The sequence below is a fragment of the Wyeomyia smithii genome, chromosome 3 (assembly GCF_029784165.1).
Source record: "Wyeomyia smithii strain HCP4-BCI-WySm-NY-G18 chromosome 3, ASM2978416v1, whole genome shotgun sequence".
In the NCBI taxonomy this organism is placed as follows: domain Eukaryota; kingdom Metazoa; phylum Arthropoda; class Insecta; order Diptera; family Culicidae; genus Wyeomyia; species Wyeomyia smithii.
This window is the reverse complement of record NC_073696.1, coordinates 145,895,123-145,922,917: the sequence shown is the minus strand read 5'-3', so window position 1 is coordinate 145,922,917 and position 27,795 is coordinate 145,895,123. Positions and strand designations below refer to the sequence as shown.

At 38.4% G+C, this 27,795-nt stretch overlaps 1 protein-coding gene across 1 annotated transcript in view; it reads right to left on the bottom strand.

Moving 5' to 3' along the window:
• Positions 1-623: 623 nt before the first annotated feature.
• Positions 624-27,795, bottom strand: part of LOC129727064 (muscle M-line assembly protein unc-89-like) — a 297,317-nt gene continuing 270,145 nt past the window's right edge. The window contains exon 3 of the mRNA XM_055684463.1: positions 624-1,148. Coding sequence (XP_055540438.1) covers positions 673-1,148 — 476 coding nt within the window. The 3' untranslated portion in view covers positions 624-672. The remainder of the gene's footprint in view (positions 1,149-27,795) is intronic.

Genomic DNA, 27,795 nt, shown 5'->3' with positions numbered 1-27,795 from the left:
TTCACATTTTGATACACACTCCTAAAATCTAGAACATTTCCGGTGTTTATTAGTCACGTTAAGTTCTCAAGTAATACAAGGAAAACAGGATAGTTTTCCTGTCTCAATAATTCTGTCTACCACCTATATATAATATATTTATAAATAATATATATATATATATATATATATATATATATATATATATATATATATATATATATATATATATATATATATATATATATATATATATATATATATATATATATTTATATATGTATATATGTATATTTATATATATAAATATATATATATATATATATATATATATATATATATATATATATATATATATATATATATATTTATATATATATATATATATATATATATATATATATATATATATATATATATATATATATATATATATATATATATATATATATATATATATATATATATATATATATATATATATATATATATATATATATATTATATGTATATTTATATATATAAATATATATATATTTTTATATATATATATATATATATATATATATATATATATATATATATATATATATATATATATATATATATATATTCAATTATTATATTATTTATTTATTCAATTATTTATAAATATATAGTTATATAGTACTAATCATATAAACATTTCCCAAATCAATCTTCATCGGTGTCCTCGTGCACTAACTCTTCCGTTTGTTCTATTGTTTCAGTTTCCGGGGCTGTGCTCGGTACACAAGAGTCGGTCTGTGTGGTAATTTCTGGTTCTGGTGTAGGTGGCTTTGGATTAATTCTGGGAACGTCATTCTCTATCACAACATCGTCCATTCGTTTTTTCTTATGATCAATTGGACGTAGTTCTATATTAACTTGCCTCGAAAGTTGAGTCGTTTGAACATCATTTTTCGCAATTAAAGTATATTTTCCACTATCTTTTAACTGAGGATTGTTGATTATAAGCGTTGCAGTAGTTATCCTTGTTCCCAATTCATAATAATGTTGATTGAATATCTCAAATTTCTCCGTGTTTTGATTTATTAAAACAGCATCACAAACCCAACATAATGTGGGAACAGGATTGCCTCGCACTCTTGTTTCGAGATGCAGGTCATTAGTTTTTGGATAAAATGTTTCTGAAAAAGAGATAGAATTGAATAAAATAATTAGAGCATGCTGGAAACATTGCGGTAACACAGTTGGATCAAAAAGTAAGTGTGACTTTTTCTTTGGTTTGAAGGGTGATCTCCAAGAGATTTGAGAAGATTGAGTTGCTGAATTTGCTGAAAAGTGAAAAGACGTGATCTGTAATGTTTTTGAGTGCATACAACAAAAACTGTTTTTGAACTGAGACAAATCGCGCCAAATGACCGATGGTCGAATATCGACCATTTTATATTTGAATGAAACTTTGCACACGTATTTGGCTTAGCAAACTGAGCATTTTTCACAGATGGAGAGATTTTTACACCCATGAGTTACATTCTAAAAGGGCGTATGTCTTTTGGCATAGGTTTTATGCGAAGCATTGTAGTCTAGAAACCGTTGGTTGTATAGAAAAACTGTCTGAGAATGAGTTGTAGGGAATTAAAAAAACATCATAAAAAATTATACACTGTACAAAAAAGGTTTTTTTGACCAAAAAAAATATAAATAAACATTTAGTTTCATTTAAATTTTTTTGAAGAGTTGAATTTTTTTTTAAATAAACTCGACGTTTAACGCAACTTAAAAAAAAGTCCAGGATGGAGAAATGGAAAATGTTTTTTTATGGCAGATTGATTTTTTTATAAGAATTCTAATTCAAACATTTTTCAAAAAAACTTTATTCTGATGATTTTAAAAGATGCAGAGAATCATTTTAAATCAAAAAGCTCTCATAAGTTAACATTCTAAAGGCATTGGTTTTCGAGTTATTTCTAATTTAAGCTCGAAAAATTATTAAAATTTAGGAAAATTCACGTTTTCCTTAATTTGCCCGTGGTTCTCCGTGGTTCGTGTTCAACAAAGGCCTAGCTGGAATCAACGTTTCACCGATATCACTGGCAAAGTTCAATCAGGAAAAATACCATAAAAAAGTATCTGAACATTACTGACGGTATAAGAAAAAACATTTTCGATTTTGATGCTGAAGATGACCTGGATTTATTGACACGTAAAGCGAGAGACTTCGACGAGATGATTTTGCAGTTAAAAGAAAAATTTACTGCGCCCGAATGCTCGAGGGAAGATTAAGTAAGAATACTTTCGGTTCTACCGAAATCTTGGAACTAACAAACGGTAACAGAAAAGTTTGAAACAACGGAATACATTATGAAACAGGCTCGGCGCATATCAGAGGTTAGTGGAATATTGGCTATTCCTGACGTGAGGCTTGGACATGGATTGCCCCTGGAAGTAAAAAACGGGATATTGCAGTTTTATGACAGTGACCAGGTCAGTAGCGCTATGCCAGGGCAAAGGGACTACGTTTCAGTGAGAAAAGATGGTAAGCGACAGCATGTGCAAAAGCGACTCTCAATGAATTCAATTCGTGAGGCTTACGTTTATTTTAAAGATATCAGCAAAACTGATGTTGGATTGACTTCTTTTAGAGCTTTGAAACCTAAGCATCGTAAATTACTTGGAAGCTCAGGATCTCATAATATTTGTGTTTGTACTGATCACGAGAATACTGAATTGAGGATGATTGAAAACAGTTTTTTCAAAAAACTTAGGAGCGTTGTGTGAGAGAAATACCTTTCGAACAGTGGATTGCAACAGATCGATGTAATATAGAGACACTTGTGAAATCAATTGATGAATTTGTATCTTATTTTTGTGAAAAGTTGGAAAAGTAGATAAACCACGATCACATAAAAACTCAACAGTCGACTTACATGAGAGAAGCAAAAAATAATTTGAAAGATGGTGAAGTTGTTATAGTGTGTGATTTCTCAGAGCTCTTTTCTTGAGAACGTCTTGTTGTCAAAGAATAAATTGTATATTTTTGATCAAGCATTCCAATGAACGTATGGTTTTTGCTGGAAAACCACGGACAAGTTAAGAAAAACGTGTATTTTCCTAAATTTTAATAATTTTTCGAGCCTAAATTAGAAATAACTCGAAAACCAATGCCTTTAGAATGTTAACTACCACGAGCTTTTTAATTTAAAATGACTCTCTGCATCTTTTAAAATCATCATTTTAAGCTTAAAAAGTAGCAGCGGAATATCAACTCTATCGAACGCCTTACTAAAGTCAGTGTATAGAGTTTCATTCAAGTTATTCCTGTCCATTGCCCCTAAAGAAAAGTTCACAAATTCTAATAAATTTGTAGAGGTAAAATACTATTTTTGACTTGACTGGACATTTTTTGATTTACGATTGCCTCAAACATCTTGGGGCTCGACAAGATGATTGCAATTCATCGATAGTTCTTGATATCTGACCGCTTATCAGACTTAAATTTAGGAATCAGAAATGATTCTTTCCATGCTAGCGGAGAAACGCCTGAATAAAGAGACAGGGTGAAGAACCAAAAAAGGGGTTTAACAAATGAAGTTGCAAATTTTTAAAGTAATGATGGCGGTATCTGATCGGGACCCGGTCCTTTATTGGCATCAAGGCCTTCAAGCGACATTAGGATTTCTTGAACAGTAATATTGTCAACTGATATGTCATTTTCTTGTTCTTTTAGGAAAGAAAAATAGTTCATGTCTGATGATGGCGGTATCTGATCGGGACCCGGTCCTTTATTGGCATCAAGGCCTTCAAGCGACATTAGGATTTCTTGAACAGTAATATTGTCAACTGATATGTCATTTTCTTGTTCTTTTAGGTAAGAAAAATAGTTCATGTCTGGAGTATCCTCTGATGTTTTATAATTATTTTGAAAAAATCGCGCAAACTAGTTAAAAATATCACCACTGTTAGTTCCATCAAAGTCTTCAAATTGTATGCGAGATCATCTATAATTGAGTAGAGGCTGTTACTTAATATACCGACAGCTTTGTTTATATCTTTTAAATTTTTCAACAAATTTTGCCAGTTTACATCATTCAGTCTCCTTTCAAATTCTTGATAATTTAGGTTTTAAAAATTGTGAACAAGCTCAAAGTCGGTATCGCCGGGGCGCTGTCTATGAGAGTCAGTGAACAGTGAATACAGTGAATAGTTTGCTTCCAGGAGCCTAGACTATTGTGATGTCTTGGAAGTGAAGCTTTTTCGGAAAATTCGTAACCACTTCCTTTATCAGACAGTACCGAGCCGTGTATGAATAGATCGCTATTCACTCGTCGTCTATCAGTGCATATTCATTTGTGTGCAACCAAGCCGAGTTAAGACTACATTGCCACTGTCGACGCACAGTGGGGCGTGCTGGGCTAATTCGTAGGTATCGTGTTGCGACCTGGAAAACAATAGAATTACCGTTTGAATTGTCTTCCTCTTCTTTTTGTTTCATAGAAGCAAATATCAGAAAATGCCGAACATTACACTGTGCCGCCGGTGACAACATATATTTGTACTTGTCGGTAGAAGCAGGTAGCAAGGTATATAAATATGGTGCATTGTACAGTTAGGCCTTTTTTTACATGTTTTTTTACGTGGGTTGCTTTTGTTTATATCTCTAAAACGGTACACCAACGGTACGATCCTACTGACATTAACAGTCTCTCCCGAGTCGAGGCTCGAACCTACGACGACTGACTTGTTAGGCCACCATCGTACCTCGAGACCAGCTGGGAGGGTTCTTCGTTATATTTGCAGCTCAAGAAAATCTTTCTTTATGCGGTTCCATACAAATTCAGGACGCATCCCCGGCGTAAAAAATACCTTAGTGTACAGATAAAATTCGTTTTTGGCTTTCTCTTATAAAAGTACAGCAATCACTGGCAAAACCAAAGGCATAAAAGTGGTCCCAATGGCCGAATGTCATATACCACTCGACTCAGTTCGACGAACTGTTGTAACATGTGCATTCCACATGTCATTACCATGCGTTTCTACTTCACACTTCCAGCAGACCACACCAGTGGAAACATGCTGAGAAGGTCAATTCTACCCGGCATCGAACCTTCAGTTCAATGCCTGGAATTTGGAGCGACAAAAACAGAAGTGTCGCATTTCTGATTTATTGAACCATGCTGTTACCAAGTGTACAGTCATGAAGTCTTTCTCTCGTTCACATGTACATGATCATCGATTGGTGATCGTGTACATAGCATACATAGATATCGGTGCTTCATGTGTCTCCAGCAGGAGACCTGTAAGAATATTTATAAAAATAAAATAGACATTCTACTAACAACCGTCAGACGTGTCGTTTCACTGTGACACCGAAATATCACAGTCAAAAAGCAAATTGGCGACCTGTGGCAAGTGTCCGGGCCACTAGTGCTAATGAAAAAGTGAATAAAGTAAAGTAAAGTAAAGAATAAAGTGAACCAACAAACAGTAAAGACAATGACATATGTTCTGTTTTTTGTGGCGATTTTTTTTTCTCGCCTAACTTGCGCCGCATGAACGGAAGAATAGTTCGGGTGAACAAACAACTAAAAAACCTGACTGGAATGTGCGTGATAAGTGTAGCAAAAATATACGCAACTGAAGCAAGCACCTGAAAAACCTGACTGAAATGTGTGTGATAAGTGTTGCAAAAATATACGAACGTTCTGAATCCACCATATTGTGTGATCGTGCGCTAAGGAAGATGATGTTACAGCGCCAATAAGCGGATTTTAGTTAAAAGTGTGAAACATGGGCAAGTCCCACTCAAAAGCGGTGACGAATCACGGAGATCCGCAGGTGAATATTCAAAACACTTTGGATATCCACAGTGACTACCATGAAAATCACAAGTTGAAAATCTCTCTGATTTTGTGCATTGTAGAGGTGCAGCTGGTAATAACACTTTACCAGTTGTACCGGCGCCACTCGCGCGTGCGGGCTTTAAAAATCGCCAAGTCGGTGGCGAATATAAAGCAAGTTAAAAAAAAATAAAGGGACAAAAAGTGCGCGTGACTGAGCAGCCGATGAGCCAGAAAACAAACTGCAGCCAAAGTAGTGGAGAAATTACAGAGTGATAAGTTAAATTTCAAATTTACTGAACATGACCGTAATAAAAATTACCGAAAAATTAAGACGAAACTAAGTGTGTAATGCGCGTTACTGAGCAACTGGGAAGAATAAAATGACGTTGAAGCGTTGAAGTTGTTTGCCGAATAAACTATCGGGACAAAGTAAAGTTGCTGGAAGAGATGTTTTGCAGTTGAATCGACATATGAAAGCTGGTGGCGAAAGAATTCAATATATCAATGTCGTCCGCAAAGCCCAGAAGCATGTGAGACTTAGTGATGATGGTGCCGCTCCTCTGTACACCTGCCCTTCGTATCGCACCTTCCAAAGCTATGTTGAACAGCAAGTTCGAGAGCCCGTCAACTTGCTTCGGACCATCTAACGTCACAAACGCGTCCGAAAATTCGCCCGCTGTCCTGACGCATGATGTGAAACCGTCGAGCGTCGCACGTATCAGTTTAATCAGTTTAGTTGGGAAACCATGTTCTAGCAAAATTTGGCACAGCTCGTTGCGTTTCACTGTATCGTACGCCGCTCGAAAGTCTATAAACAGATGGTGTGTCTGCAGGTTGTGTTCTCGAAACTTGTTGAGGATCTGTCTCAAGGTCCGTTGTAGATCGCCCCACTCGAAAACCGCATTGGTATTCTCCAACAAATGCTTCCTGCAACGGCCTCAGTCGCTGGAACAGGATACGGGAGAGAATTTTGTAAGCGGAGGAGGAGGGTTATGCCTCGATAATTACTACACTCGAGTCTATGTTCCTTCTTGTAGATAGTGCATATGAGTCCTTCCAACCAGTCCGTAGGTAGTTGTTCCTCAGACCATACCCTAAGGATAATCTGGTGAAATGCACTACACAGCCGCTCGCTCCCAACTTTGAAAAATTCGGCCGGTAAGCCGTCCTTCCCAGCGGCTTTGTTGTTGTTCTTCACCCTCCCAGCTGGCCTAACAAGCCAGTTGTCGTAGGTTCAAGTCTCGGCTCGGGAGAGACTGCTAGTGTTAGTAGGATCGTAGCGCTGGCCCCGCAATTGTCATGTACACTTAACAGTTGGCTGCGAAGTCTGTGTATAATAAACAGAAGGTCGAGTTCCGAATCGGAATGGAGCACCAAGGCTTTGCTTTGCTTAGCAAGCATTCTTCACCTCGTCCAATGTTGGTGGGGCCACAGCTTGTCCGTCCTCCCCAATTTCTATCCTGTTCCCCTCGACGACTCTCCACCCTTCCTCGCCGTTTAACACCACTTCAAAATGTTGCTTCCAACGCCTGTCCACCTGCGATTTATCGGCATTCAGGTTCCCCTCCCTGTCATTGCACATGGCAGGTACTGGCACGGTCCGGTTCCTGATTCAGTTGATCGTTCTATATAAGCTCCTTCCGCTGATAACCTCTGGATGTCTAGATGTATCTTCCTCGCCGATCTCGATTTAAATACATTGGACAACCGGGCGCGAATCTTGCCTACCACGAGATAGTGATCCGAGTCGATGTTTGGCCCTCGAAAGGACCGCACATCTATGACGTCTGAAAAGTGCCGGCCGTCGATCAGCATGTGGTCGATCTGGGAGCAGGCCTCTCCATTGGGGTGTCTTCAGGTGTTCTTCCGAATATTCAGACGTGCAAAATGGGTACTACAGATGGCCATTCCACTGGCCGCGGCGAAGTCCACTAATCTCAAGCCGTTGTCGTTGGTGGTAGAGTGAAGGCTTTCCCTACCAATAACGGGACGAAAGAACCCCTCTCGTCCGACTTGTGCGTTCGTATCTCCGATGACGATCTTTATATCGTGCTGTGGGCACTCTCCATACGTTTTCTCGAGGAGCTCATAGAACTCCTCCTTTACGTCATCGGTTTTATCGTTTGTCGGCGCGTACACGTTGATAAGGCTGTAATTGAAGAATCTGTCCTTGATCCTCAATACGCATAGACGGTCATTAATAGGCCTCCACCTAATAACACGCTTCATTTGGTTTCCAAGTAGTACGAAACCGACGCCCCGTTCCGCTCTATCGCCGCCACTGTAGTAGATGTGATACTTGAAAGAAGTGCCCGCGGTCGGATCGACCGCCCGGAATTCACGTTCCCCGGTTTTAGGCCAACGCACCTCTTGTATGGCTGATACCTCCACTTTTGCCTTCCGTAGCTCTCTGGCCAAGTTGCCCGCGCGTGCCGGTTCGAGCAGAGTCCTAACATTCCAAGTACCAAGTTTCCAATCGTTGTCCTTTTTCGTTTGCCTAGGTCTATAGCGATTGTTCCGATTCGTATCATTCCCTGGATTGTTCGTAGCATGTTTATTTTCAGCATGCTGCCTTACTAGGGCTGCGATGCCTAGTCTCGCGACGGGGCTGCCGTCTTGGGCGTAGCTGGCGAGACACCGCATTTCATAGTTTAGCCATCCGCTCCGGATCAGTCGCTGTTTGAGCCGCCCATTACCTGGGGAACAGACGCTCAGGCAAGCAGCATCGTGAATATGTGCGCAGAAACAAGCGCCTCTGTCATCTGACCGATTACGATATAGTAACAACAAGTAGCAGCAATGCAGCAACGGAAGGGCGTCAAGCTGATTTAAATATCTTATTTGCTTTACTTCTGAACAGTGTCTGCTCCTATTAATATAATGACAGAGATTAAAAATACCAAAATAGAAAATTTTCAAAAATCACCTAATAAAGTTTACAGTAAAAAGTTTTCTCTTGAGAAAAAAGACCAAGCCGAACAAATGTACACTGGGGTCTTTTTTTACGCGGTTGGTTGTACCGCGTTTAAAAGATTAGATAAGATTTATTTATACTAAACTTATTTGTAACCGCGTACAAATAATCTTCCGAATCGCGTAAAAATAATCCGCTTTATTGTAAAAAAAATCGCGTTTAATATAATTCATAAAAATAACCCGCGTAAAAAAAGACCCCAGTGTACTATCTTATAAACGACAGACTGGCTGGAAACGAAGTGATATTTCCAAAAGAAAAATTAATTTTTCTTATAAAAGAAGCCAGACAAAAAAAAAAAAAAAAAAAAATATATATATATATATATATATATATATATATATATATATATATATATATATATATATATATATATATATATATATATATATATATATATATATATATATATATATATATTATATATATATATATATATATATATATATATATATATATATATATATATATATATATATATATATATATATATATATAAATATATATATATATATATATATATATATATATATATATATATATATATATATATATATATATATATATATATATACGCGTAATTTTTCAAAAGGTCCTAAGTAACAATGAGAGTTTCTCTCCTCTCTCGCTTTATTTCGTTAATTACGTCGTCATTATAAATATTTTCCAAGCGTTCTTCTTTAATCGAGAGATTGTAATACTGTCTTGCATACTATGCATTGAGTGTTATGAAATATGGAAAAAACAAAATAGATATTAATCAAAGTGAAAGTAAACAAAGAGAGTCTCTCAATGTTAGATAGGTCCTTTTGAAAAATTACGCGAGATTTTGATAATCATAGGTGAAAAACTTGTTTACGCAGAAGACAAAGTAACGAGTGTTTGGACCATAGGTATAGTATTTTTCTTCTATATAAACAGGGCCGGATTTACGATTGTGGGGGCCCGGGGCCCAGTTATAGTGGGGGCCCCAAAATTAAACAAAACTGTTTTTTATCGTACGAGTAAAAAGCATTTATTTGCTATTGAAAAATTACCAAAAATTTGTTAGAATTTTTTCTTAAGTCCTATTTAGAGTTCCAAGCGAAGTGAAAATCTCATACAAAATGATCATTTTTCTACGCTCGTGAAAAATGCAACCTGCAAAAATTTCACTTCGCTAGGAACTGTAGACAAATTCGATCAAGCGAAATCGTTGTGCGATCGCGAAAGGTTGTGGATCTCATCTTTTTCTTGTGTTCACTTTTTTCACGCATGCAAACGCTAGTGAAAAAAGCAGCAGCAAGCAAAAACTTGCGTGCGTTTATATTCTGTCAGTTGCAGCCAATTTTCACTTCGCTCGGAGTGTAAACTCGTGAATTTCGCTTCACTTAAACTGTAAATTGCAGACTGGTGAAATACCTGCGTGTTCCACAAACGGGTTTTCACGACAGATTTCGCAAGCGAAAATTTAAGCTTTTTACTTGTCAAATTTTTCACTTTGCTTGGAAACTATGCTTTACGAGTTTTTTTGCAGAAAACTTATTAATTAAATAATCAACATAACTTCTTCAGTATACTCGTACTCGAAACTTAATAATGCTAAGTTTGACTGCCTTTCATTCTTCACAGTCGCACGCAACCTATTTTTAATATGTTTCATCTTCAAACTTTTTTCTTGATACCTGAAAAAAAACTACCGCAATTTGAAAAAAAATGCGATCCACAGGCAAAAATTTGCACACAATTTGAGAAAGACTGCACAAATATAAGACGACTCTGACAATAATGGAAACTAGGAAAAAACTACACATATCTGCAGGTCAATTAAATTTGCACACGAGCTCAGAAAATCTGCATTTTGCAAAGCACATCTGGTATCCCTGATTCGGACCAGTGAGCAAAAGCAATGCATTAAAAAACTTGTGGGTTATTTTCTTTATCTGCTTTACCACCCATGCGCGCTAAAGCCCTAGAGTTAAAGTTTGGCCGACTGTCATTGAAAAGTTCCAATCAAACAGTCAACAGTTTTTTCATCATAGTTTTAACATTGCTGATGTTCGATTGGAACGAGTTTTGACACTTCGATTGGCGCTTTTAATGACAGTCGGCCAAACTTTAACTCTAGGCGTTTAATGCGCGCTGGTTCGATTCAAATGGTGTGTTAATGTGTGTCATTCCAAGAGAATCCAAGGTGAACTCTTATGGATGTAGTTGCGATATTGGCGCTCGCGAAAAAATAACACTTAAGGAAAGTGTCAGATTGTAATGGTCTGTTCGAATTTTCTTACTGTAAATCGAACTTTTGATTAAATCTCTTTTTTAAAGAGAAAAAATCTTTTTGTCGATTTGTGGGGGCCCTAAAAATGTGGGGGCCCGGGGCCCGGGCCCCCTGCCCCCCCCCCCCCAAAATCCGGCTCTGTATATAAAATACAAAAATAAATATATAAAACGTAAAATGGCAAATGCCAAGGTAGATACCAGACTGGGCACCACCCTCGTACAAATGTACGATGGTGCTCCAGAGAATTTAGATGCATTTTTCGATGCCACAACGATACGATGCCACGCAGAAGGAAGCGGGTCTTACGCTTTGTGAAATCATGATTAACGGGTTCTGCTCGGCAAGCAGTTACTGGAACTAATAACCTCGCAGGTCTGTTAGAAGCAGTAAAGCAAAACTATGAATCAAAACTAACGTCTGAAGACTTGGCCACAAAGCTGTCAAACGTCAAGCATGGCAAGATTCGAGCAAGATTCAGCAGAAAAATTTTGTAGCGAAGTAGAAAAACTAACTGCACAATTGAAAACTATCTACATAAAAGAACAAATCTCAGTAGATAGAGCACATATTATGGCTACTAAAAAGAGTATTGAAAGCCTTACAAACGGCATCGCCAAAACCGACATAAAACTCATTTCGAAGGCAGGGACCTTCAGCAAAATTAATGATGCGATACAAAAGTGATGGAAAACGCTGAAACCACCACCAATAACAACAGTTCACTCGCAACGAACGCCCAAATTTATACAAGCAGGGTAAACCACTCCAGAGGAAGTGGAAGAAAAAATAACAGAGGACAATCGTGGAAATTTCACTAATCATAGAGGCAACTGGTCTCGTCGAGGAAATTTTCAGAACCAATGAGCCAATTGGACTCAACGTGGACGCTATCCACAAAACATGTTTCTAGCACACCAAGGCGGTGTACAATATCAACCACCAGTGCACCAGACAATTCAAATGCCGTTGCACCCACACATCTAAATTCCGCAGCAACAAGAATACACCGCTCAACAATCAAATATCTACCCTTTAGGGGTACAGTTGGGGCAGCATATACAATAAATGGCTCTGCCACCAACTATGTCGAGCTGATGGTTGAAATGTCGGATGTGCAATTTTCATTTATTGTTGATTGCGGATCTGATATACCAGTTGTCAAATGCGGATTGATAAGAAAAAACCCAGATTTTCTATTCACCAGAAAAATGCAATATAATTGGAACTGGGCAAGGTAACATATGCATAATAGACACGACGCATACAAACCTGTCCATAAATGGTAGACAAATACCACATACATTTCACATTGTAGGAAAAGACTTCCCCATCCCTACAGATGAAATTTTAGGAAGAGATTTTCTCGTAAATATTAAATGTAAAATCGACACGAGTTTTGGTTACTCTATACAACAGTAAATTCCAAAACACTTGAAATACCAACAATAAAAACCTAAATTAATCAACCTAGCGGTCAGACTCAGCCTTTATCATTCAAACTTTTATCTGTAAAAATAGATTTACATGAACGCTTCAATCCAATAAATGTATATTCACTCTTTGGGTTTTGAAATATTGATGTTGTAAATTATGCATATAAAAATGCAGTCCGGTCTGTCTGTCTGATCCATATAGACTCGAAAACTACCAAACCGATCGACGTAAAAATTTGTATGTAGGGTGCGGGTAAAGGTTCCTATGATAGTTTGAGACCCCTCCTTCTTTCGGAAGGGAGGGGTCCCTTACAAATGAAACATAAATTTCTACACAACTCAAGAACGAACCTAGCAAATCAAACCGAATTTGGCATGTGGAAGTTTTAAGGGGTAACAAATATACCCATGATAGTTGGACGCCCCTCTCTTTTCTGGAAAGGAGGGCTTCCATACAAATGAAACACAAATTTCTGCACATCTCGAGAACTAATCAACTAAACGGAACCAAACTTGGCAGGTGAATGTTTTTAGTGATAAAAAATATGTCCATTATGTTTCGACACCCCTCCTTCTTTTGGAAGGAAGGGGTGCCATACAAAAGAAACACAAATTTCTGCACATCTCGAGAACTAACCGAAAAAATGGAACCAATTTTAGCATGTGAATGTTTTTAGAAGTAACAAATATGTCCATAAAGGTTCGACACCCCTCTCTTTCCCGACAAATTTCTGCATATCTCGCGAACTAATCAACTAAATGGAACCATGTGGATTGCAACATGGCAACTTCCGGTTTTTGGAAAACAGCCGAAAATGGCCGAAAACAGCCTGAAATGAACGATTTCCATTAAATATGAGTATCTCCGGAACCAGAAAGATGCACAGAAGCTAAAAATTGATCACAGACACAATCTTGAATTTTAAGATGGTGACTTCCGGTGTCTGGCAAACAGCCGGAAATGCCCAAATACTATTGAATATGAATGTTTTCGGAACCAGAATTACGCCCAGATGACAGAAATTGATTTCACAGGCGATTTTTAAGTCCAAAATGACGACTTTCGGTGTCTGAAAAACAGCCCAAAGTGACCAAATACCACCCAATATGAGTATCTCCGGATCCAGAATGTTGCAAGTAGCAAAAATTGACCTCAGACACCATTATTTATTGTGAGATGGCAACTTCTGGTTTCTGGGAAACAGTCAAAAATTGCCGATCTCCGTCTAACATGAGTATCTCCGGATCTATAATTTTACACAGCAGCTGAAATCGACCACAGACCCCATTTTCGATTCTAGGTTGGCGACTTCCGGTTCCTGAGAAACAGCCGAAAATAAACGAAAAACACCCAATATGGGTGTTTCTTCAACCAGAATGACGCATAGAGGCCAAAAATTATCTACCTGTTTGAAATCCAAGATGATGACTTCCGGTTTGTGAAAAACAGCCTAAAATAACTAAATACCATCCAATATGAGTATCTCTGGAACCAGAATGATGCAATGAGCTCACAATCGACCTCGGGGACCATTTTTAATTGCTATATGGCAACTTCTAGGAAACAGTCGTAAACGACCGATATTTCCGTAATCGAGATGATGCATAAAAACCAAACATTGACCCTGGACACCATTTTTAATTTAAAGACGATCACTTTTAGTTTCTGGAAAACAACCAAAATAACTTAATACCTCCCAATATCGGTATTTCCGGTGTCAGATTGATGCCAGAACATCTGCTGAAAATGACCGAATACCACCCAATATGAATATATTCAGAATTAAGGCGATGTACAGAAGCCGAAAGTCGAGGATGCTGTCATTTTGATTAAACCAATCATTACAAACGATTTGTTATTTGACTTTGATGATATCCTATGGCCGATTCGTCGTGCATTTGCAGACTTTGAACATATCGCAAGGAATGAATGAATTTGGAACGTTCAAATAGTACGATACCACATTTAAATTTTGTTGAGGCCACATATATCGATCAAAGTAGGTATAGTTTTAAATGGTCTTTGAATTTGTTTTTCATAACTTTTGAACCACATATCAAATTGTAATGAAGTTTGTTATTCGTAAGTTTGAGAGGTGACTCGTTCGAATTGTGTAACTTTTGAGATAATAGACTTTCGTTGTTTTATTAACAATTTAATACATAACGGTTGCTTAAGTTCGATTAAAATCAAATGAAATGGGAACGTATAGGGCAGCAAAACTTTGAAACCACGTGTTCAATCATAATTCATCAGTTAACTCTTAACTAACCCGCCCATCTGATAATAATATTGTTCAAATCGGTTGTGTAGTTTCTGAGATAATGAAGTTTCGTGATTTCCACATTTTAGTACATTACAAACTAGGTTACAGTTTAATTACAATAGGGTGTTATGAGGCAGCTAGATTTATTAATTGACACTAATTTTGTGGAAATCGGATCAGCCATCTCTGAGAAAAGTGAGAGAGTCCAAGTAGTCTTCGGAATATGTTCCTTTTCATAGCTGGATTTTAAATTTTTAAACATAACAGACAAAGTAATATTTCGATTGCAAAACAAATCAATAGGGTCTTATGGGACAACTAAACTTCCATTTGACACTAATTTTATGAAAATCGGTTCAGCCTACTCTGTGAAACATGAGTGAGATTAAACAGTCTTCAGAACACGTTTCTTTTCATAACTTTTGAACCACATGTTCAATCTTTTTAAAATTCAAAAGTTAAGGGTTTTTCAGGTAGCCCGTTCATTAAAAAACCAATTTTGTTCAAATCGGTTGTGTAGTTTTCGAGATATGATGTTTCATGATTTTTACATTTTGATACATAAACCAAAAATCCGATTACAATGAAATCGAATAAGGCTTTATGGGACAATAAGACCTTTCATTTGCAATTAATTTTATGAAAATCGATCAAGCCATCTCTGAGAAAAGTGAGTGAGAATAAAAATCTGCACATACACACACACACACACACACACACACACACACATACACACACATACAGAAAATGCTCAGCTCGTCGAGCTGAGTCGAGTGATATATGCCATTCGACCCTTTGGAGCACTTTTATACTTTCGGTTTTGCAAGTGATTGCTATACCTTTCTAGGAGAAAGGCAAAAATTATATAAAGTCGACTATTCTACCCGCAAGATGCGAAGTCATCAAGAAAATAACAGACATAAACTTAACCAAAGATAGTGTTATTTTCTCACAGGAAATTACTACAGGATATTTCTGTGCAAAATCTCTAGTAAACAAAAATTTTTGTTTCATTAAATTCATAAATACAACCAATAATGATTACAAATTGCCAACTGGTTTCAAGCCAGAACATGCCTTACTAAATACATACGACTATCATTTAACTAAAGATAACCCGAATGACATAGCGAGAAATCAAAAACGAACGAGTGAAATAAGCACACAGAGCCTAGAACCACGAATTAAAATTCAACTAGAAACATTGTGTCAAGAATTCAACGACATTTTTGCACTGAAAAATGATACGCTAACTCACAACAATTTTTACGAGCAAAACATACAACTGGATGGCCAAAAAGATGTATATATTAAAAATTATCGAACACAAGAAATCCAAAAAGCAGAAATAGATGCGCAGGTTGATAAAATGCTAAACGAAGGCATCATTCAACACTCGACATCGCCTTTCAACTCACCCATTCTGCTAGTTCCTAATAAGTCCTCAACGGATGTTAAAAAATGGCGCTCAGTAGTTGATTACAGGCAATTAAATAAACAAATAATCCCTGATAAATTTCCACTTCCACGAACAGATGAAATCTTAGATCATTCGGGTCGTGCGAAGTACTTCAAAACACTCGACGGATTTAATCAAATTCTGCTAGATGAAGTGTCCAAACGATACACAGCTTTCTCCACTGAAAGAGGTCATTTTCAGTTCAAGAGACTCCCGTTTGGTCTAAACATTAGTCCGAACTCCTTCCAGCGAATGATTTCAATGGCATTAAGCCACCTACCGCCGCACTGCGCATTCCTCTATATAGATGACATCATAGTGGTTGGATGTTCTGTTAGCCATCACATCGAAAATTTACGTAAGGTGTTTCTACACTTAAGATAATTCAATTTAAAACTTTATCCATCAATGCCAGTTATTCAAGAACGAGGTAACCAATTTAGGACATCACATCTGCCTGGTGAATCGTGTCGCTATGCTGTTCACGACCTTCGTTAAGTGGTGCAGGGTGTTTTGGCTTAGCCAGCACAACTTTGGCCTTTGTTACTGTTACCGGGGTTTGGGCAACCTACTTTTATGCCGTTGTTATTTTTCCGCTGTGGAGACTAGGTCATTGGTACGCAACCTGCTCGCGGTGTGTATTCAATAATGTCTTTTTTTGCAGCAAGTATTGAGGGTCTAGGCAAGCTTGGCTGCTGTATGTCTTCAATAATTGTCTTCCCGGTTTTTCTTTCGGTGACTTCCTGTGGGTATGATGGGACTTCTTGGGGGTTGAGTGTTTTTGATTTACGCCCCCTCTTGGCGTCTCTCATATGCTGCTGCTAAACGCGAAAATCTGGACAGTGATTTTTGCAGAACAGGCCGTCGTTTTTTTCTTTTCTGCGTTTTTGTGTTAATCTTGCGTGGGCCATTCCTACTTGTTTTCTCCTAGGTGTGGTCATCTGCCGCGTCTCTCACTCCCGTGGGCCGTCCGTACTCGCCGTTCGTTCTCCGCTCGCAATCGCCTGCATCCTCCGGGTCTTGTCTCGGACATCTTTGATGATCGGGGCCTGTGCTCGTCACCAATTCTTAGAAGCTAGTTGCCCTACTTAGCAAGTGGTGCATTTATTTTTTGCCATTTTTTTCATCAATTCTTTTTTTTTATTTCCGTTAATTTTTCCACTTGTTGTTTAAAATTACTGTTCACTCGCGTACGGGCTTCTTACATTCTATTATCTACCCTAGGTTTCTACTTACAATCTAGGCCCGTATTTTTCTTATTTTCGGATAACATAATTCGGTTTTTCTTCCTCTACTAAGATGTACCTAGTAACCTCCGTAGTAGATCACAATGCAAATAAATTACTTTTCTTTAATTACATTCAAAATATTAGAAGTATTTACCATTAGGCTTACAAATTAAAATTAAATTAAATTGAATTTAATTAAATTAAAATTCAAAAATAAATACTGTTTCTAAAAATTATCGTTCAAAAATCTTTAATTAAATATACGATTGAAGTTGATTTAAAGACATACCAAAATCCCACTCCTGAAACCCCTTCCCAACCACTCCGACAGTAACCGTAAACATTGGACAGCCTGCAACTCGGCACATTTGACGTAACTGTCATCTGTCAGATGAGTCAGCAGTTCCCGTCGGCAAAATTGCCAGCGTATAAATACGCTGGAAAACCCATAGAGGTTCTTCTTTCTGGTAATAGACATCCAACCTAGTAGTCGTATAATATAAAGTGATTTGTTTTATTAATTATAAGAAGGTGACGAAAACGTGCAGAGGAGTTTTGGACTTCGGGCGGCTCGTTCGAACAAGTGCAAGACAGGACCAGTGATAGTGCAGCAGAGGAGTTTGGACTTCGGGCGGCTCGCTCGATAAAGTGATTGAAAGGACCAGGGATCGCGCTGAAGCGGAGTGTTGGACTACCCGCGGACAACTGCATGTAGCACGTTCGATTGCCAGCGGCATCGACCAGGAGACCCCACCTTCCCCTGGATAATTGTCGTCGATAACGCACCCGTGACGCCACCTTCGATATCAAGCCCGGCGGCTGTTAATCGTCCGATGATCTTCCTAATCAACGCCATCTACGAGTAATTGCATCTGCAGCAGAATCGCTGATTCTGCCACGAGGTGGCATTTCGTGAAGCCCGCTGGATCCACCCACGCTAGACGAGGTGTAGGGTGATGCACCCCAATTGCAACCATCAGGTACATGGTTTACTCTTCCTTTTTCTATTTCCCCTTTTTGAAAATCGTAATGTATAAAGACTGTAATAAAATTAGTATTCATTTGATAGAATATTCTTTTGTTTAAATGCCACGTAGCCCTGAAAGGTAATCTTTTGACCACGTGCTTTTGTTCCTCCTCGGATTGACCTTCTGTCCGCCCTGAGAAACCGGAGATACTACAAAATAGTTTCAATTGGCGCCCAACGCAAAATAAAAGAGAACAAAAAGGTTTCCAAATTTTTAACCAAAAGTTGGAACCCTTTTTCTCGTAGCTCCGGGAGGAATCGCAATTAGCGACCCTAATTCGTATATTCAATATTTTTCAAATTATAAGTGTGATGTATCCTCCTATAAATTTGATAAAAGTGAATAGAATTATCATTTCGGATGATGAGAATTAGAACTATGTTACATTTTCTCAACTATCAACTATCAACGAAACAGTGATTTTGATTTAGTATGCAGTGTCTAGCGTAATCGTAATTATAAAGAATTTATTTAACTTCGTTCACATTACATCGTAGAAATAATTTTAAAATGAGTGAAGCAACGGGAAATGATAACCTGTCGACAGATGTGATATTAGGGTGGTACCATGATATGTCCGTGGATCATTTACTGGAAGATGAATTATTGTTCGAACTAACAATAAAACAAATCGTTATTAGTGACGATCCTTCATTTTTTAGAAGGCGTCGGAGCTTGAAAGAGCACCTGAAATGGGAAAGAGCAGAGAATAAAGTTTTTATTGCGCAGTTAGAAGTAGTCTTGGAGCAGGAAATCGAAATAGGCGACCAAAAATTAGCTGAAGTCTTGAACCTCGTTGTTGATGGCGACAAATTTGTGAGGGCCAAATGCAAATCAAGACTGTTGCATTTAGGTCATAAATATTATCAGTTACTCAAGAACACACGAGAACCAAACAGCACTAAAAAGTTAAATTCTTTACTTGTTTAATGCGTGGAAAATCTAGAACTATACTTCTACCCAGAATCTAGGAAAACCCTGACAGATAAACAAGATAATGTGAGAGGAAACAACAGATGAAAATTCAATTCCGGGCGGCGATTCAGCGAAAAAAGATTTCGAGATTACAAGCGAGGGAAATAGTTTACCGCCAAGTGTTTTAAATTTGATTCAGTCGATGCAAGAACGAATCAGGGAACTTGAACGATAAATCGCAGAAGAAGCTTGCAGTCGAGATAGCAGCACTCAAACAATTCTGAACTCCAGCCTCAACTAAAACAGTATGCAAACCAGCAATGGTCAAATCACCTACTGAAAGGAAACAAGGCCAACCTAATTTCTCTCACGTGTCACCATAATCCCATTTCAGCTTCCCAGCAAAAAAGTCAGACAACCTGTTCTATTACATCCCAAACAGCACCAATTCCAAGCAGTACGAATTGCTTTTATAACTAGTCTTCAGTTAACACACCCCAAGTTCAGCAACCCTTGCATTCTAACCACTATTCTGGGTTCGCACCGTCAACCAGAGGAGTGAATGGTTTACCAAATTTGAGCACATTATACCAACACTCGATAGGTGCCCTTCCTCAGAGCAATTTTAACCCTCTATCTAACCCTACACCATCTTCATTGTTTGCGTTGCCAACAGCGAACCATTTTCGCAGAAGCCTACCGGTCCCTAAATGGTCGACCAAGAAATATGACGGCGAGGACCAAGGTCTCAAATTAAACGAGTTCCTTGAATTTCTACAAGCTTTAGCTTTAGCAGAACAAACGAGTGAGGTTGAACTGTTTGAGTCGGCCGTTAATCTCTTTCCCGGTGCCGCTTTAAAGAGAAGCGGTACACGAAAACGCGACTACAAAGAAGAGCAAACAGGTGTCCTCCACCCAGTAATCGAATAAAGAAACCTCGGAAACTCAACAAAGCAGTCAGAGAAATCAGTCAAGAAATTCTTCTGGCTTCTCACAGAATCAGTCCAAAAGTTAAAGTTAAAGTCGTGTCCCGATTACTTTAGAAACCCTTATTGATTCTCATCGCCCACCCTCTTACAATCAGTGCTTTAACTGTGGCAAATATGGTCATCAGTTGAATAATTGTAGGATGCCAACAGGTGTAATTTGCGAAAATTGCGGCTTTCGTGGCTACCCTACCAACAACTGCCCCTACTGTATAAAAAAAGCATTTTCAGCGAGCGAAAACCGCCGCCCGCTGAATTTTCCTCAATAAATGCGCATAAGGAGACGACGGATGGGCCTGCCCTTTTTGAACCAGCAACTGAAGATATCTATGATAAAGATACCATCGTTTTATCTATTTCCTATCCTCATTCGGGTGATAACCGACCCTTTATTACTGACGAGTTGTATGGGCGGAAAATTCAAGCTCTACTAGATAGCGGTAGTAGCTTGACCCTAATAAATAACTCAGTTTTTTCCAGATTTAGCGCTTAAAGATTGAAGTCTCTCCAAAAACCAATCGTGCTACGCATAGCTAACGGGGAACGGTTAGACATTCTTGGCCAAATGGACTTACCGTTTTATTTTAATAACAATATTAAAATAATTTCGACCTTAGTGGTTCCTAATTTAACAGTAAGCGTATTATGTGGCATGAATTTCTGGGAGAAATTTCATATTCAACCCACGATTCAAGACTGTGCTTTATTTAACACAGCCGACGAAACTGTTAATGACACACAAATACGACCTGTAGCTTTATCATCTACAGAGCAACAGACGATGAATCTTGTGAAACAGCTTTTTCTTCCCGCACGCCCAGGGTGCTTATCAATGACCCCACTGGCGGAGCACCAGATTTCCATTTAAGAAGAGTGGAAAAATAAACCCCCTGTTCGACAATTCCCCTATGTGATGTCCCCTAAGACGCAGTCTTTAGTAGCTGACGAGTTAAAACAGTTGCTAAATGCAGGAATAATCGAGCGAAGCCGCTCCGAGTGGTCATTCAATTGCGTGCCCGTGATAAAGCCAAACAAAGTGCGCTTGTGTTTAGATGCACGAAAAATTAACGAACGCACTGTTCGTGAAGCTTATCCCTTGCCACACCCTTGTAGAAGCCAACTTCCTAAAGCCACATATTCATCAACGATTGACCTTTCTGAAGCCTTCCTGCAGGTGCCTCTTGAAAAATCCTCTCGAAAATATACAGCCTTTAGCGTTCAAGGAAAGGGGCTGTTTCAGTACACACGAATGCCTTTCGGACTGGTTAACAGCCCCGCCACCTTGGCTCGGCTCATGGATAAGGTTCTGGGACACGGGATGTTGGAGCTATATGTCTTCGTGTACCTTGATGACATAATCGTGGTCACGGAGACATTTGAACACCACGTCCAGCTACTGAAAGAAGTAGCCCGCCGACTAAATGAAGCAAAATTATGCATTAATTTAGAAAAATCGAAGTTTGGTGTCTCAGATGTTCGATTTCTAGGATACCTTCTAAGCACGGCTGGACTTCGCACAAATCCCGACAAAATTAAACCCATTGTGGAGTATGAAAGACCCTCCACCGTCACAAAACTTCGCAGATTCTTGGGATGGCCAACTATTATCTAATTTCAGCGGTACAACCGCGCCCTTGACAGAACTTTTGAAGTCCTCAACTAAATCTATAAAATGGACAAATGAAGCAGAAGAATCATTTTGTGCCATTAAAGAACTTTTAATATCAGCCCCAATACTAGGTAGTCCTGATTTTCAGAAAGAATTTATCATCCAAACGGATGCTAGCGACGTTGCTGTTGCTGGTGTCCTAACACAATAGCAAGAGGAAGGACACACCACAGCGAAATTATCACGCTGCGGAGAAAGAAGCATTAGCCGCATTACCTGAAATGAACGATTTCCATTACATATGAGTATCTCCGGAACCAGAAAGATGCACAGAAGCTAAAAATTGATCACAGACACAATCTTGAATTTTAAGATGGTGACTTCCGGTGTCTGGCAAACAGCCGGAAATGCCCAAATACTATTGAATATGAATGTTTTCGGAACCAGAATTACGCCCAGATGACAGAAATTGATTTCACAGGCGATTTTTAAGTCCAAAATGACGACTTTCGGTTTCTGAAAAACAGCCCAAAGTGATCAAATACCACCCAATATGAGTATCTCCGGATCCAGAATGTTGCAAGTAGCAAAAATTGACCTCAGACACCATTATTTATTGTGAGATGGCAACTTCTGGTTTCTGGGAAACAGTCAAAAATTGCCGATTTCCGTCTAACATGAGTATCTCCGGATCTATAATTTTACACAGCAGCTGAAATCGACCACAGACCCCATTTTCGATTCTAGGTTGGCGACTTCCGGTTCCTGAGAAACAGCCGAAAATAAACGAAAAACACCCAATATGGGTGTTTCTTCAACCAGAATGACGCATAGAGGCCAAAAATTATCTACCTGTTTGAAATCCAAGATGATGACTTCCGGTTTGTGAAAAACAGCCTAAAATAACTAAATACCATCCAATATGAGTATCTCTGGAACCAGAATGATGCAATGAGCTAACAATCGACCTCGGGGACCATTTTCAATTGCTATATGGCAACTTCTAGGAAACAGTCGTAAACGACCGATATTTCCGTAATCGAGATGATGCATAGAAACCAAACATTGACCCTGGACACCATTTTGAATTTAAAGACGATCACTTTTAGTTTCTGGAAAACAACCAAAATAACTTAATACCTCCCAATATGGGTATTTCCGGTGTCAGATTGATGCCAGAACATCTGCTGAAAATGACCGAATACCACCCAATATGAATATATTCAGAATTAAGGCGATGTACAGAAGCCGAAAGTCGAGGATGCTGTCATTTTGATTAAACCAATCATTACAAACGATTTTTTATTTGACTTTGATGATATCCTATGGCCGATTCGTCGTGCATTTGCAGACTTTGAACATATCGCAAGGAATCAATGAATTTGGAACGTTCAAATAGTACGATACCACATTTAAATTTTGTTGAGGCCACATATATCGATCAAAGCAGGTATAGTTTTAAATGGTCTTTGAATTTGTTTTTCATAACTTTTGAACCACATATCAAATTGTAATGAAGTTTGTTATTCGTAAGTTTGAGAGGTGACTCGTTCGAATTGTGTAACTTTTGAGATAATAGACTTTCGTTGTTTAATTAACAATTTAATACATAACGGTTGCTTAAGTTCGATTAAAATCAAATGAAATGGGAACGTATAGGGCAGCAAAACTTTGAAACCACGTGTTCAATCATAATTCAACAGTTAACTCTTAACTAACCCGCCCATCTGATAATAATATTGTTCAAATCGGTTGTGTAGTTTCTGAGATAATGAAGTTTCGTGATTTCCACATTTTAGTACATTACAAACTAGGTTACAGTTTGATTACAATAGGGTGTTATGAGGCAGCTAGATTTATTAATTGACACTAATTTTGTGGAAATCGGATCAGCCATCTCTGAGAAAAGTGAGAGAGTCCAAGTAGTCTTCGGAATATGTTCCTTTTCATAGCTGGATTTTAAATTTTTAAACATAACAGACAAAGTAATATTTCGATTGCAAAACAAATCAATAGGGTCTTATGGGGCAACTAAACTTCCATTTGACACTAATTTTATGAAAATTGGTTCAGCCTACTCTGTGAAACATGAGTGAGATTAAACAGTCTTCAGAACACGTTTCTTTTCATAACTTTTGAACCACATGTTCAATCTTTTTAAAATTCAAAAGTTAAGGGTTTTTCAGGTAGCCCGTTCATTAAAAAACCAATTTTGTTCAAATCGGTTGTGTAGTTTTCGAGATATGATGTTTCATGATTTTTACATTTTGATACATAAACCAAAAATCCGATTACAATGAAATCGAATAAGGCTTTATGGGACAATAAGACCTTTCATTTGCAATTAATTTTATGAAAATCGATCAAGCCATCTCTGAGAAAAGTGAGTGAGAATAAAAATCTGCACATACACACACACACACACACACACACACACACACACACACACACACACACATACACACACATACAGAAAATGCTCAGCTCGTCGAGCTGAGTCGAGTGATATATGCCATTCGACCCTTTGGAGCACTTTTATACTTTCGGTTTTGCAAGTGATTGCTATACCTTTCTAGGAGAAAGGCAAAAATTATATAAAGTCGACTATTCTACCCGCAAGATGCGAAGTCATCAAGAAAATAACAGACATAAACTTAACCAAAGATAGTGTTATTTTCTCACAGGAAATTACTACAGGATATTTCTGTGCAAAATCTCTAGTAAACAAAAATTTTTGTTTCATTAAATTCATAAATACAACCAATAATGATTACAAATTGCCAACTGGTTTCAAGCCAGAACATGCCTTACTAAATACATACGACTATCATTTAACTAAAGATAACCCGAATGACATAGCGAGAAATCAAAAACGAACGAGTGAAATAAGCACACAGAGCCTAGAACCACGAATTAAAATTCAACTAGAAACATTGTGTCAAGAATTCAACGACATTTTTGCACTGAAAAATGATACGCTAACTCACAACAATTTTTACGAGCAAAACATACAACTAGATGGCCAAAAAGATGTATATATTAAAAATTATCGAACACAAGAAATCCAAAAAGCAGAAATAGATGCGCAGGTTGATAAAATGCTAAACGAAGGCATCATTCAACACTCGACATCGCCTTTCAACTCACCCATTCTGCTAGTTCCTAATAAGTCCTCAACGGATGTTAAAAAATGGCGCTCAGTAGTTGATTACAGGCAATTAAATAAACAAATAATCCCTGATAAATTTCCACTTCCACGAACAGATGAAATCTTAGATCATTCGGGTCGTGCGAAGTACTTCAAAACACTCGACGGATTTAATCAAATTCTGCTAGATGAAGTGTCCAAACGATACACAGCTTTCTCCACTGAAAGAGGTCATTTTCAGTTCAAGAGACTCCCGTTTGGTCTAAACATTAGTCCGAACTCCTTCCAGCGAATGATTTCAATGGCATTAAGCCACCTACCGCCGCACTGCGCATTCCTCTATATAGATGACATCATAGTGGTTGGATGTTCTGTTAGCCATCACATCGAAAATTTACGTAAGGTGTTTCTACACTTAAGATAATTCAATTTAAAACTTTATCCATCAATGCCAGTTATTCAAGAACGAGGTAACCAATTTAGGACATCACATCTGCCTGGTGAATCGTGTCGCTATGCTGTTCACGACCTTCGTTAAGTGGTGCAGGGTGTTTTGGCTTAGCCAGCACAACTTTGGCCTTTGTTACTGTTACCGGGGTTTGGGCAACCTACTTTTATGCCGTTGTTATTTTTCCGCTGTGGAGACTAGGTCATTGGTACGCAACCTGCTCGCGGTGTGTATTCAATAATGTCTTTTTTTGCAGCAAGTATTGAGGGTCTAGGCAAGCTTGGCTGCTGTATGTCTTCAATAATTGTCTTCCCGGTTTTTCTTTCGGTGACTTCCTGTGGGTATGATGGGACTTCTTGGGGGTTGAGTGTTTTTGATTTACGCCCCCTCTCGGCGTCTCTCATATGCTGCTGCTAAACGCGAAAATCTGGACAGTGATTTTTGCAGAACAGGCCGTCGTTTTTTTCTTTTCTGCGTTTTTGTGTTAATCTTGCGTGGGCCATTCCTACTTGTTTTCTCCTAGGTGTGGTCATCTGCCGCGTCTCTCACTCCCGTGGGCCGTCCGTACTCGCCGTTCGTTCTCCGCTCGCAATCGCCTGCATCCTCCGGGTCTTGTCTCGGACATCTTTGATGATCGGGGCCTGTGCTCGTCACCAATTCTTAGAAGCTAGTTGCCCTACTTAGCAAGTGGTGCATTTATTTTTTGCCATTTTTTTCATCAATTCTTTTTTTTTTATTTTCGTTAATTTTTCCACTTGCTGTTTAAAATTACTGTTCACTCGCGTACGGGCTTCTTACATTCTATTATCTACCCTAGGTTTCTACTTACAATCTAGGCCCGTATTTTTCTTATTTTCGGATAACATAATTCGGGTTTTCTTCCTCTACTAAGATGTACCTAGTAACCTCCGTAGTAGATCACAATGCAAATAAATTACTTTTCTTTAATTACATTCAAAATATTAGAAGTATTTACCATTAGGCTTACAAATTAAAATTAAACTAAATTGAATTAAATTAAATTAAAATTCAAAAATAAATACTGCTTCTAAAAATTATCGTTCAAAAATCTTTAATTAAATATACGATTGAAGTTGATTTAAAGACATACCAAAATCCCACTCCTGAAACCCCTTCCCAACCACTCCGACAGTAACCGTAAACATTGGACAGCCTGCAACTCGGCACATTTGACGTAACTGTCATCTGTCAGATGAGTCAGCAGTTCCCGTCGGCAAAATTGCCAGCGTATAAATACGCTGGAAAACCCATAGAGGTTCTTCTTTCTGGTAATAGACATCCAACCTAGTAGTCGTATAATATAAAGTGATTTGTTTTATTAATTATAAGAAGGTGACGAAAACGTGCAGAGGAGTTTTGGACTTCGGGCGGCTCGTTCGAACAAGTGCAAGACAGGACCAGTGATAGTGCAGCAGAGGAGTTTGGACTTCGGGCGGCTCGCTCGATAAAGTGATTGAAAGGACCAGGGATCGCGCTGAAGCGGAGTGTTGGACTACCCGCGGACAACTGCATGTAGCACGTTCGATTGCCAGCGGCATCGACCAGGAGACCCCACCTTCCCCTGGATAATTGTCGTCGATAACGCACCCGTGACGCCACCTTCGATATCAAGCCCGGCGGCTGTTAATCGTCCGATGATCTTCCTAATCAACGCCATCTACGAGTAATTGCATCTGCAGCAGAATCGCTGATTCTGCCACGAGGTGGCATTTCGTGAAGCCCGCTGGATCCACCCACGCTAGACGAGGTGTAGGGTGATGCACCCCAATTGCAACCATCAGGTACATGGTTTACTCTTCCTTTTTCTATTTCCCCTTTTTGAAAATCGTAATGTATAAAGACTGTAATAAAATTAGTATTCATTTGATAGAATATTCTTTTGTTTAAATGCCACGTAGCCCTGAAAGGTAATCTTTTGACCACGTGCTTTTGTTCCTCCTCGGATTGACCTTCTGTCCGCCCTGAGAAACCGGAGATACTACAAAATAGTTTCAATTGGCGCCCAACGCAAAATAAAAGAGAACAAAAAGGTTTCCAAATTTTTAACCAAAAGTTGGAACCCTTTTTCTCGTAGCTCCGGGAGGAATCGCAATTAGCGACCCTAATTCGTATATTCAATATTTTTCAAATTATAAGTGTGATGTATCCTCCTATAAATTTGATAAAAGTGAATAGAATTATCATTTCGGATGATGAGAATTAGAACTATGT